The sequence below is a fragment of the Felis catus genome, chromosome E2 (genome assembly GCF_018350175.1).
Source record: "Felis catus isolate Fca126 chromosome E2, F.catus_Fca126_mat1.0, whole genome shotgun sequence".
NCBI lineage: Eukaryota > Metazoa > Chordata > Mammalia > Carnivora > Felidae > Felis > Felis catus.
The window spans coordinates 11322914-11336154 of record NC_058382.1 but is presented as its reverse complement, the minus strand read 5'-3'; the positions used below and the strand labels follow the sequence as shown (position 1 = coordinate 11336154).

The window sequence follows — 13241 nt, the reverse complement described above, 5'->3', positions numbered from 1 at the left end:
AGCGCCCTCAGCTCTGTTCCCAAGAACTTCCTGGGCCCCTCGACTGAGCAGAGGGTGGGCTGGGAGGGAGAATGCGGACAGCGCCGCCGTCTGTCTGGTTCGTGTCTCTCGGGGCTTCTCTGCCTCGGTCTGTCTTGTCTTTTTATCTCCGCTCTCTTCACAGGTCTCTGCGTCTCTGTGTGTTATCTCTTTGTCTCCTTTTGCCTCTCCCTCCGTCCCCGTGTGGGGGTCTCTCAGTCTGTGTCGCTCTCTGTGTCTCTGTTCTCTCTGTCTCTGTGTGTCTCTCTTTCCCTGTTTCTCCCTCCTTCATTTATTTATTTATTTATCTATTTATTTATTTAGTCGCTCGGGTCTTTTGGCTCCCTCTACATCTCTTTGTATGTCTGCGTGTCTCCCTACTTCTGTCTCTCCAGCCTTGTGTCTCTTTGTCTCTCTATCTCTGCATCTCTCTATCTTTCTCTGCGTCTCTGGCGCTCTGCCTAGGCGTTTCTCTCCCCTTCTCTTCCGGTGAGTCTCCGCTCTCCTGTGAGAACACGCTCCCCTACCGACGCGCCCAGACCTGCCTCCGCCCCCGGAGCCCCCGGCTAGCCCGGGCCTGCGCCTTTAAGGGCCGGCGGCAGAGGGCGGGGTCTCCGCGGCCCCGCCCTGCCCGCCCCTCCCCCTGACGTCCCTTCCTCCCCGGCCCCTCCACCGCCTCCCTCCGCCGCCGCCCGGGCCGGCTCCGCGCCCCCTCCCCGGCCCCCGCCCGCCCGTCTGCCCGCCGCCCCCATGGCGCCCCGGGCCGCCACTGCGCGGGGCCACTAGGACCCTCGGCGTCCCCTTCCCTTCCCCGCCCTGCCCCCTCTCCCGCGGCGCGAACCCGGGTGTCCACGGCACCCAGCTTTTGAGCTCGCGTCCCCAGGCCGGCGGGGGGGGAGGGGAAGAGAGGGGACCCCGGGACCCCCGCCCCCCCCCACCCGGCCGCCCAGTCCCCCGGGACCCGGAGAAAATGTCTTCGCGGACGGCGCTGGCCCCGGGCAACGATCGGAACTCGGACACGGTGAGTGGGGCCCGGCCCCTTGGGGAGCGCCGGTCGGGTTCAGCCGCCGAGCCCCTCGTCCTGGTGTGCCCCGCGCCGCGCGAGCCCCTACCTTCGTTCCCCCGGCTCGGCCCAGCGTGCCACCTCCCGACCCCGGCCCGGACTTCCAGGCCTCTCGACCCTCCCCCACTCCAGCCCAGCCCGACCCCTGCGGGCGCCCCTCTCCCGGGACCCCTCTCTTGTCCCTCTGCAGACCGCTTCCGCTCGGGTCTCTCCCCTCCAGGAAGCCCCCTCCCCTGCCTTCCAGGAGCCCCTCCCTTCTCCGCGTGTTCTTAAGCCCCTTCCCCTCCTGGCTGCCTGCATCCGACAACTCGCCCCCTCCAGGATTTGCAGGGCTCCTGACCCCAAGGCCCGGCCCTGGCCCTCTCCCAGGAAGGCCCGGCCCGGTCCCGCCTCTGGCTCCGGCCTTCCCCATCTGGATGTGGGTGCCGGGCTCCCCAGGAACCCCCCTTCTCTCATTCTCAGCCCTCCGCCCCTCTGGATCCTCCCGGATTCTGTGGGCACCCCCTCACAGGAAGCCGGTTTCCACCTTTCCTGGGCCCAGGGCCCTTTCTAGCTTGTTCAAGGTCTCTCCACTCCCAGGCCTGGTCCCTATCTTCCAAGCAGCCCTGTCCCTGGATTCCCAGTACCCCGGCTCTCCCCCAGCACCCCCCTCCCCTGGACCCTCTCTGGTGTCTTCTCCCGGGCAGGCTTGGCCTCCAACTTCCAGGCCCCTAGCCTAGTCTGACTATTTCTAGGCCCTGGGCTAGTCTGACTCCAGGCCTCATCCTGCCTGTATCAACTCCTCAGCTCCCGGCAAGCCCCCTCCCCAAACCCCCAGGACCCCCTTGACCCCCTCCGAGGCCAGGAGCTTCCTCACAGGACACCACTCCTTCCACTGATCTCCAGGTCCCCCCATCTCTTCTGCCCCAGGGCCTCCCTCTTCCTTGTGTGTGTGTGTGTCCGGTGGGGGGGGGGGAGTGTCTGGCCTCCCAGGGAAGCCCCCTCCTCAACTTTGGAGGCCTCCCCCGGCCCACAAGGCTTGGCCCCAGATCCTTCTTCCAGAAGACTCCTGGACTCAAAGCGTCTGGTCTGGTCTTAGCTGTAAGACCTCAGCTGTTAAGACCTTAGCTCTTCTGTTGGAGGTCTGTCTGTTGGAAACCTCCTCCCCAAGTTTCTAGGCCCTTTTGACCCCCCTCCAAGGCTCGGGCTTTCTTCTCCTTGTCCTCTGGGACTTGCATGCCCCGAGACCTTTCTCCGCTTCTGAAGACTGCTCCTAGAAACCCCGCTTCTTTAACTTCTAGGAGTTTCCTTGGCCCCTGAGTGCCACTTCCCCATGGCCTTTACCCTTCCCAGGCCCCCTGTCCCTATACCACAGCCCAGAACAATCCTGGGAGACCCCCCTCCCCATCTCCCTAGTTTCTGATTACTCTCAGCCCTTCTAAAGAGCCTCTCCCACCAACCAATGCCAGACTTATTCCCAGCTGGGGTCTTTGTCCCTTTTCCCTTAGACCTCTGCCAGGTCCCTGCGTGCGTGCACACACACACACACACACACACACACACACACACACACACACCCTGCCTGCCAGCCGCCCAGCCACCCTCACTCCAGATCTCCACCAGAGAGATCTGTCTCTGCCCCTTCCTCTTGCAAAACCCTCCCTCACAGAGATCCCCTCAACACCGTGGTGCCGCAGCCCACATACAATAGGTCGTACTCTGATTTGGAGTCTCCGATGAGATACCCACCCTTCCCCCTAGCCCCCAAGTCACTCAGGAAGTGCCAGGGAGCCCACAGGCCTGGGTTCAAATGCTGGCACTCTCTGCCAGCTGGTTTACACTGTGCCCTCAAACTACCGGGTCGTCTTCTCCGAGCCTCAGTTTCCTGTTCTGAAAAATGGGGATGCTCAAGTCCCTCGGAGGATTATTCGAGATGCCATGGGTGAAGCCCGGCACATAGGACGCTCTCTACACATGTTCACTGCTATGGTGACTATGGACATGAGTCAGACGGGCCGTGGCGTCCCAACCTGGGGCTGTCATCAGTTGTCGCGTGCGCTTACAGATCCCCTCCCTGCTCAGGACCTCGGTTTATCTCTAAGTAGGGTAGATGATAGCACCTTCCTGTTAGGGATGTTTTAAGGAGCCGAGAGATGCTGGGAGCAAACCACGCTTGTAGCTGTGCTGTTATTGTTACTTTGATTGTTCTGATAAGCATGGGTTCAAATCTAGTTTCTGTCCCTCCCTCGCGGTGTGATCTCAGGCAAGTGACCTCACTTCCGTGAGCCTCGGTCTCCTCATCTGTAAAATGGGGCTCATCCGAACGCTTCCTCCTCTTTTTTCGTCCAGATTTGTGCACGGTGGGCATTTGAAGAGGGCTAATCCCCTTCGGTCCTCTTGTCTCGTCTCCTCCCAACTAGTCTGTAAGTCCTGCTGGTCAGCCCTGGCTGGGGCTCACCTCTCCCTCTGGAATCGGAGGTCGCAGGCTCCTCCCCTGCTCCCGAGTTACCACCACGACAGCCATGTGGGGTCACGCTCCCCCACCCCAAGTCCCAGGGCCCCCCCCCCACCGCCCAGCCTCTCTGGAGGTTCCCTAGCAACAGGCCCGGTGTTGGGGCGCCAGCCGGGCGGGAGGGAGGGAGCCGGGCCAGCTGGTGGTGCCGGCCAATTTTAGCTCCCGCCCCCGGCCCCTGGGGGCTTTGTCACCTACTGCCCCAGCTGCCCTTTGCAGGGGTCCCTCCAGCATGCTGCCTTCAGTGGGGTGCCAGCCCACCCCCGGTTGGCTCCCCTGGCGCCACCTAAGGGGGATTCTTCTTCTCCAAGCCCTTATCTCTGTGGGGATCAGGGGCCTCATCAGCCAGGATCTCCACCTCCCTTCCCACCCTCCCTCCCCTGGGAGGAGACCTGGGGTTGGGAGCCGACTGGGGCAGGAGGTAGGAAAGAGCTGGGCACTCAGGAGCCAGCAGGTCTGGGATCGAATCCCCGCCACTCTGCTTCGGTGCCCTGTGACCTTGGCCAAGGGACTTACCCTGCCTCAGCCTTGGGGTCCCTGTCTGGAGAATGTGGATCGTGACTGGTCGCACAGGGGAGGCCCAGGTGAGGACACAGCGGCCGGCCGGCCGGTGTGTGGCTGGGGCTGCAGCAGTGGTGGTCGTCTTTCAGCCCCTTGCGGGGACCATTGTCTTTCCTGCCTCTTGTGAGTGAATCGAGTGACCTTGACAAGGCACCTCTCTCCCCAAGCCTCAGTTTCTTGTCTGGAATATGAGGATGTAGGTCCCGCGGTCACCGGGCTAGCGTGGGAATTGAATGCAGACGAGGTGCCTCCTGGTCCGGGCCGTGGCCCGTATAAAAGCTGCTTAATGAAACTGATGTGGGAGTGTGAGTCCGTGCACTGGGCGACGGTGAAGGCCATCAGCTCTGGGGTAAACGTTTTCCAGCTCTGGGCCTCAGTTTCCCTGCCTTAAAAACAGGGATGAGGACACGTTAATGGCCAGTGCTCATTAAATCGCGGTCATCGTCACTTAGTTAAGTAGCCACGCGGATTCCCTGCAGCAAGCCCTCGTCCTTGGCCTTCTCTCTTCCTCAGCTCCCTTTGTCCACCTGCTTCCCACCCCCGCCCTGGGAAGGGCACGGGGGCAGCACAGGGTCTGAGCAGAGCCGCCTTGGCTCGGGCCTCTGGCTGCCTCCGTCGCCTGCACCCTGGGCCCCAGCGCTGAAAGGGAGGCACGGTCCCTGGGGCTGACAATCAGGACAGGGCAGCCCGGAGCAGGCAGTGACCTGTGGGGGAGAGGCCCGGGAGGGACAGGACGGCGGGAACAGAACACCGGGGCCAGATGGGAGGGCTGGCGTGGGAGACCGCCGGTCAGGGCGTGGATGGAGCCACAGAGGTTCCCAGGGCGGTGGGGGGTGGGGGGAGCGACGGTTGGGGTTGGGGGGGAAGCAACAATGTTTTCCACGGAAGGAAGGTGACCGTGCAGGGCTAGCCCGTCAGGGCAGAATGAAGGACTGTTGGTCACAGTGTTTGAAGTCGGATTTGGGGCAAATAGGGAGCGGAAGAAAATGTTAGGGCCAGTAAACTGGGAATAAAATGTTGTTCGTGGACTTCAGAGCAGAGCTGCAGGGCCTGACAGGGAGGTGATGGGTGACCTGGGACGTCAAGAGCAGTGAGAGAGACCTGGGGCCCGGTGTGGCCGCCAGATTGAGGACCCGGACTGGGGTTGAGGGCCGCAGCGTTTCGAAGAAAATACTATGTGGTCTCAGCAACTAGAAAAGGAAGTTGGGGGTAGGCCGCAGGGAGGGGTGAGGAGGAGGCCTGATGTCGGGGACCCCCGGCTGCTCCAGAGTTGGGGGGCGTTTATGTTCTTGGAGGCGTCTGTTTGTAGAGGCGGTGGGGGCGGGGGGACCCAAAGGCATTGTGCTTCTCTCGGGCCTGGGTTTGAGAAGGACCACGAAGGGGCCGGTGGCCAAGGCTGGCATCGACCGCCCCGGCCCACAGGTGCCATTGACGGTGGGATCGGGCAGGCGCTGCCCCACCGCTCACACTCTGTCTCCGCTGTCCAGCATGGCACCTTGGGCAGTGGCCGCTCCTCGGACAAGGGACCATCCTGGTCCAGCCGCTCCCTGGGTGCCCGCTGCCGGAACTCTATCGCCTCCTGTCCCGAGGAGCAGCCCCACGTGGGCAACTACCGCCTGCTGAGGACCATCGGGAAGGGCAACTTCGCCAAAGTCAAGCTGGCCCGGCACATCCTCACTGGCCGAGAGGTGAGTGGGGGGATGGGTGGGGCTCAGGGCCCAACCCTGCAGCACCCGCGTGCGTTGTGGGAGGTGGGGCGAGGTCAGACTTGGCCCTCGCTCTGCTTTGTGACCTCAGGTACATCCCTGGACTCTCTCCAGGGCAGGTCAGGACATCTCAGATTTTTCTAGAACAATCCAAGTAGAACTGGGCTACCGTGGGAATTAAATGTACCAGAGGTCCTTATTAGCCCAGGACTTAGCCCACAGTAAATGCTGTTTAGTAAAAATGATGTGGGCGGGGCGCCAGGCCAGCTCAGTCCGGTAGAACATGTGACTCTTGATCTCCGGTCCTGAGTTCAAGCCCCACGTTGGGCCTAGAGTTTACTTTAAAAAAAAAAAAAAAAAAAAAAAAAAAGGTGTGGGAGTGTGAGGTGATGAAGTTTGTCAACTCCGGAGTAAACGTTGTCCAGCTCTGGGCCTCAGTTTTCCCACCTTAAAACAGGGATGATGACGCATTAATGGCCGGCATTATTGCCTGGAATTGTTGGGAACTCTCAGATGGCAGGCAGAGAACCGTGTGTCATATCTCTAAGAATTCTCACGGCTTCTGTGGCTAAACCTGGACAGCATCCCTGTTTCACTGGTAGACTTTGGTTCCACCGAACCTCGCGGCAATCTTCATGAGAACTCTTGAGAACTTGAATTCTCTCTCTCTCTCTCTCTTTTTAATGTTTATTTTCAAGAGAGAGAGAGAGAGCATGAGCAGAGGAAGGGCAGAGAGAGGGAGACACAGAATCCAAAGCAGGCTCCAGGCTCCGAGCCGTCAGCACAGAGCCCGAAGCAGGACTCGAACCCACAGACCGTGAGATCATGACCTGAGCCGAAGTCGGGTGCTTAACTGACCGAGCCACCCAGGTGCCCCTTGAATTCTCAGTTAGGCACAGTCTGAGTCTGCCCACCTCCCCTCCAAGAGTGGGCATGTGTTGGGAGTATGGCAACATTACTGCAGAAGGGCCCACGCAGACCTTGTAATCTGGATATGAAGCCTCTCACTCACTCTTGGGAGGAGGGTATGACTCTTCTGTACCTCCTTTAATTTTAGAGAACGTGGCTGGAGCGATTTCTCCTGCCTCGGATGAACTCTCTTCCTGCCCCCACGCCATCTACTCCAGACACACAAAAGATACCAGGCCCCAATGGTTTTATGGGCACATTCCACCAAACATTCCAATTTTATGCCAATACTTGCAGAGACCAAGGAAAGAAATGCCGCTGCCCAGCTGATTTTAAGTGCTAGCTGGACAGTGACCAAAATGTCAGAACCGGCTCTGAACACTATGACGGGCCGGCCTTACACGCGAACATCGATACAAAAACCTTAAACAAAATCGGAGCAGATAGACGCGGGCACATCCATTAAAGAAGGCTGTGTGATGACAAAGCTCGGTTCGTCCCAGGAATACACAGTTCTTTTCAAATTGACAATTTATTCATGTACTTCGCCACATTCACAGACTTGAGGAGAGAGACCATATGATCCTCTCGATACTGGCATAAAAAGTGCGTGACAAAATTAAAAACCCGTTTTTGAGGATGTGAGGCAAGCTAACGGACCCTCTCCCGCACGGAGAACGTGGTGTTCCCCTCGTGTGGATCTTGAACATGATTCCAGGGGCTTCTCAGAGGACCGGCTTCTAAGGAAACAGGATCTCCCGGGGGAAGGGTTCTGTAATCCAGGATATCTGGAGGTGACCAGGCCCCAAAACCCTTCAGGGAAACGAGAGACCTAGAGCTGAGTTTGGCCCCTCGCTACTGAAAAACTTACGGTGCTCTGCCCCAAAGTGCAATTCAAAATAAAAACTCAACCACACTGCAAGATAAATATAAGGAGAGTTTAATAACTTTCTGATTCTTCTTCCATGGTGACTGCCTCAAAGCTTTTTTAGAACAAGGGGTGCTGGGGCGCTTGGCTGGCTCAGTTAGGAGAGCATGCGACTCTTGACTTCAGGGTCTTAAGTTCAAATCCCACGTTGGGCGTGGAGCCTACTTAAAAAAAAGAAATGAAGGGGGCACCTGGGTGGCTTAGTCCGTTAAGCGTCTGACTTCAGCTCAGGTCATGGGTCTCACGGTTTGTGGGTTCGAGCCCCACGTTGGGCTCTGTGCTGGCAGCTCAGAGCCCGGAGCCTGCTTCGAATTCTGTGTCTTCCTCTCTCTCTGCCCCTCCCCCGCTCATGGTCTGTCTCTCAAAAGTAAATAAACGTTAAAATTTTTTTTAAAAAAATTAAGAAAAGCCAAAAACAAAAAACTTAGGGGCGCCTGGCTGGCTCAGTCGGAGGAGCGTGAGGCTCTTGATCTTGGGGTCGTGAGTTCAAGCCCCACGTTGGGTGTAGATGTTACTTTAAAAAAAAAAAAAAAAAAAAAGCCCTTGTGTGATCTGAGCTGGGGTAGCCTTTCCCAGCTCAAGAGCCCTCGGCACTTTGATCTTTTCCCCCTTCCTTCCACCTCCAGGTCGCCATCAAGATCATCGACAAAACCCAGCTGAACCCCAGCAGCCTGCAGAAAGTGAGGCCCAGGGAGAGGGAGCAGGGGGGGGACGGGTCGGGAAGACAGTCTTTGAAACCACCCACTGTCATCTTTCTCTTTCTTCTGTTTTGGCCGTGTCCAGCTGTTCCGGGAAGTCCGCATCATGAAGGGCCTAAACCACCCCAACATCGGTGAGGAGGGGAAGAGGATGGGCTCGGAGGCTATGAGCTGGGGCACTTGGCAGAGGAGAGAGTCAGGGGACAGAGGAACCGGCCGTTCTAACAGTTAGAAAGACCTGTTTGCTCTTGGCAGTATTGCTGCTCGCTGGCTGGGTGACCTTGGGCAAGTCATTTCACCTCCCTGAGCCTCAGTTTCCTCCTCTGGAGTGGGGCTGATAAGGGACCTACTTCAAGGTCATTGTGAGGATTGGATAAGATCGAGCCTTCGAAACCCTGCCTTCAAAGCTGCGCTGTGGGAGCTGGTCTGATTATCGGTAGCAGCCGCTGTCATTGTCATCGTTGGGGGGAGGGGGGTCTTTACCTAGAGAAGCAGGATTTGGCCTGGCCTGGATGGGGCCACAGCATTTATTCATCCATTTGTTTGTTCACTCGGAAGTGTTTATTGAGTGGCTGCATTATGCCAGGGGCTGGGGACATCAGGCATAGGCAGTGAAGAAGACAGACACACACCTTGGCCTCACAGAGCCCGCTTTCTTGCGAGAAAGTAGGGAAGGTGGTGAAGTAGGGCGGAGGAGTTTGGAAAACGTTGCCATCAGTAGGGAGCCATTGAGTGTTCGTGAGTGAGGGCGTTCCGGTTAGCACACGCATAGTTGGAAATGTGGGTGGAGTTGGGGGGAGTGCGTCTCTTCCCGAATAACCCCCTCCCTCCCCGGTCATTGCAGTGAAGCTCTTCGAGGTGATCGAGACGGAGAAAACTCTGTACTTGGTGATGGAATACGCAAGTGCCGGTGAGGCCTCCCTCCCCGCCCTGCCCACCGCGCCCCGCACGCCCCTCGCTGACCCCACTTTGGCCTCTGCCCTGCAGGAGAAGTGTTTGACTACCTCGTGTCACACGGCCGCATGAAGGAGAAGGAAGCTCGAGCCAAGTTCCGACAGGTAGGGGGGCGGGGGGGGGGGTCACAGCTGCTGGCCGGGCTGGAAGCGGTGCCTCGGTCCCCGGGGAGGAGGGACGGGGCGCTCCGCACGGGTCTGGGCTGACCGCTGGCCCCGGGGGGCTTCGGCCTGGGTGGGAGTGAGGGTGGCCCGCTGGGTGCCCACGAGCGTGCAAATGCCCAGGTGTGAGGATAGCCTGATGGCTGTGTGTGGGTAAAAGGACACGCTGAGGGGGTGTCTGGCCAACAGGGGTGAAGGGTGGAGCGCGGGCGGTGTTGGTCCGGGACTGTGCTGAGGGTGCTGGGGCCGAGTGTTTCTCTGCAGGTACGCAGCATTCTTATGTGTGTTTCTGGGCAGCCGGGAGGGGACTGGCCGTGGTGTCCCGGTTCTGACGCCCCTGCCGGGAGGGTGTCTGGGTGTCTGAGGCCGTCTGGGGGGTCTGAGTGGAGGCCTGCAGCCGCGGGTCCCAGGGGCGTTCCCTGCTGTGACCGAATCGGAGCGTGAGGCCCCAGCATCTCGGCCTGTGCCTCGGGGAGGCCTGGGGTCCTGGGTCTCGGTTGTGAGTAGGGGTCTGAGAGAGGCCGCGGGGTTTGGGGTCTCGAGGGACTGACCCTCCCTGCTCTCCCCTCCAGATCGTGTCGGCTGTGCACTACTGTCACCAGAAAAACATTGTACACAGGGACCTGAAGGTGAGCCCCCCCACCCCCGCGCAGGCTCCCCATCTCGGCCCACAGACCCCCCCCACACACACGCACACGTATTTGTCCCCAGTCCTGCCTTCAGTCGCCCTGGGGTTCTCCAGTAGCCTCCGCATTCCCCCCTCTTCTCCCGTGCTCCTCCCTCAGCATCCAGGGCTCCTTGACTTTTTCCCAAGCTGTTTCGGCAGAGGAAGGGCCAGCAGATAGGGGAGCAGGTAGGGCGGCGGGGACAGGAAGAGAGAACAAAGGGAAAGAGACAAAATGTCCTGGGGCGCCCCGCACGGTTCCGTGTGTGCCGAACAAGGACACAGGCTGCGATAAAAGGGTTCGCCACCCTCAGAGCCTCTGGAGCTTTGGCATCTCTCAGACTTTAGAACATTCAGGAATCTTCGAGAACTGAGGTTCATAGAACCCCAGAGTCACAGGGCCTCCGGGTCTCAGAATCACAGGCCTCTCAGAAGTTGAGGAGGACCTTTGAGAGGGAGCCCCTGAGGCAGCCCCTGGGCGGGGAAGGGACTCAGCCAGCCTGGACCCCGGCCGCCTGGTCGAGGTGAGCAGGGGCAGCCCCTCGAGCCCTGCCCCCCACCCCGAGAGAGCCCCCCACCCCGAGAGAGCCCCCCACCCTGAGAGAGCCACACTGAGTCAGGGCTTCTTGTCCTAGACCGGAGAGAGAGAAACGTTTGTCCTGCTCAATCAATCGAGTTGTCTTGACTATCGTTTCTTGAGCCACCTACTGTGTGCTAGGCGCTGTGCTTTAAGGAAGGTCTTCTCGAGGTATCTGTAGTGAAGGACCAGGTTTGTTTTAATATTTTCAACTCCCAGTCCATTGTGATGGATACGCTTGTGAAGTACATACAATAAAGGTGAAAAAAAAAAAAAGTCCAAAATACAAGACCCAATTTAAAAAAAAACAACAACAACTATGATTACATTCAAAAGACATAAAAAATCAACTGTCACGTTGCTGTGGAAGTTTCTAGACGTTCTCTCTGTGGGTACCCGCCCTCTGAGAAAGCCCCTTAGAGGCTTGGGGGTTGGTTTGCCCTGTGCGGGTGCTGGAGATTCCCATCACCCGGAGGAGGCACGCCCCCTGGTGGAGGGTCCTGGAAGTGGCTGAAGGGATTTCGGGGATCTGGTTGGTGCACCCAGTGGGGAACCAACATAAGGGACCAGCCCACATGTGGGGTTGCGGCTGGATTGTGGAGCCTCAAATTCTGGGACCAGAAGTATCACCCCTGAGCGAGATCGAGAGGCCATTACATTGAGGTTTGGGGACGATCCCTCTGAAGTGTGTGTCTTTGGGGGTTCGCTCCCCCCTGTGGGGTTGGAGGTGGGGGAGGGGAGGGTAGCCCCGAGGGTTAGGAGGTAGGGAGACCATGAGGAAGCCAGAGGTGCTGGCGGCCTGACGGGGGAAGGGCCGTGGTTGGGAGGGGCCACACGTGGACGACACTTTGAAGGGTGGATCTGTGTGCCCCCAAAGCCGCAAGAGGCAGGGAGCTGGAGCCTCCTTCCAACGCCCAGGCCATGGGGACACCGGTTCTGCCACTTTCTTGCTGTGGGCATGACTTGCGTCCTCCCTAAGCCTCTGCTTCCTCATTCGTGAATGTATTCCTCGTTATACGAACACGTACCGCCAAAGGTAGACAGAACCTTGATTTTTTTTTTTCATTTTTCATGGGTCTTGAGCAGTGAGTCCTCATGTTTGTTTGCTTTTTTTTTTTCCTGCTGGGTAAACTAAGGCCCAGAAAGGGGCAGGAGGTTGCCTGAGGACCCCCAGCTCTGCAGACCCCATAGGATAATGCCATACGGCATTTAGGATTCACTGAATCCTCAAACAGCCTGCTGAGACAGAAGCTGTGATTATCCCCCTTCTGCGGATGAGGAAACTGAGGCCCAGGCAAAGCCACTGCCCCGGGTCACAGGGGGAGCAGGGGACCAGACCACAGGCTGTCCAGGCGGGCCGGCTCAGAGCCTGTGCTCCCGTCTGCCATCTGCCACACGCGTCCACCTTCTACCCTCTCCCAGGCCGAGAACCTCTTGCTGGATGCCGAGGCCAACATCAAGATCGCCGACTTTGGCTTCAGCAACGAGTTCACCCTGGGCTCCAAGCTGGACACGTTCTGTGGGAGCCCCCCGTATGCCGCCCCGGAGCTGTTCCAGGGCAAGAAGTATGACGGGCCAGAGGTGGACATCTGGAGCCTCGGTGTCATCCTGTACACCCTCGTCAGCGGCTCCCTGCCCTTCGACGGGCACAACCTCAAGGTGCTGGGCGGGGCTGGCGTGGAGGTCTTAATCTCCCGGGGAGGGTCTCTCCGGTAGGCCCCCAGCCCCTCCCCCCACACCTCCTCTGGAGAGGGCCAGAGGGGCGGGGCTGGCCTGAGGTCACATGGCAAGAAGGGGGGGGCGGGTCCAGGCAGGACCCGGGTCCCCACCGTGGGTCGTGTGGCCAGCCCCAGCAGACCGTGCTGTGCTGGGGTTCAGGGCATGGGCTTTGCCGCCGGCAGGCTTGAGTTCAAATCTCAGCTCCCTCCCTCATTCACTCAGTAAATATTCATTGCCCACCATTGGGGGGGGGGGGGGAGGATCAGGTTGTTTTAGGTTTCACAGATACCATATGAAGAAAAGAGACAAAAATCTCTGCCTTCATACGTGCTGGACCGTGGGTGAACCTTGAGAAGACAACCAAAGTGGGAAAAGCCAATCACAAAGGCCACCCCTCATATGATTCCATTTCTATGAAGTGTCCAGAACGGGCAAATCCCTAGAGGTGGGAGCAGATGAGTGGGTATCTCAGGCTGGGGGAGTTGGAGAACAGGCTTAACTGACTGGTGATGGCCACACCACTCGGTGAATGTCCTCGAAACCTTTGTATAGAGTACCGCAAACGGAAAAATCCCTGCCCCCGGGGGAGGGAGCAGAGCGGGGCCAAAAACAAAATAAATAAGCAAACTGCATAATATTATGTCAATGTCAAATACTGACCAGTGCTGGGGGGGGGGGGGGGGAGTATGTGGTGAGTGGCAGGATGGTGTGAGGTTTTCTTCTCTGACCTTTTGGGGTTTTTTTTAAATGTTTTATTTTTGAGAGAGAGTGTGTGAACAGGGGAGGGGGAGA

General features: G+C 58.6%; 1 protein-coding gene across 2 annotated transcripts in view; it reads left to right on the top strand.

Annotated features, from left to right (window-relative positions):
* Positions 1 to 752: 752 nt before the first annotated feature.
* The window catches only part of MARK4 (microtubule affinity regulating kinase 4), a 30243-nt gene continuing 17754 nt past the window's right edge, over positions 753 to 13241 (top strand). For both annotated transcript variants that reach the window (XM_023246016.2, XM_023246017.2), the window contains exons 1-8: positions 753 to 1039; positions 5621 to 5821; positions 8303 to 8356; positions 8460 to 8508; positions 9219 to 9284; positions 9362 to 9432; positions 10062 to 10118; positions 12153 to 12389. In XM_023246016.2, the coding sequence (XP_023101784.1) occupies positions 989 to 1039; positions 5621 to 5821; positions 8303 to 8356; positions 8460 to 8508; positions 9219 to 9284; positions 9362 to 9432; positions 10062 to 10118; positions 12153 to 12389 (786 nt within the window). In that variant the 5' untranslated portion in view covers positions 753 to 988. The remainder of the gene's footprint in view (positions 1040 to 5620; positions 5822 to 8302; positions 8357 to 8459; positions 8509 to 9218; positions 9285 to 9361; positions 9433 to 10061; positions 10119 to 12152; positions 12390 to 13241) is intronic.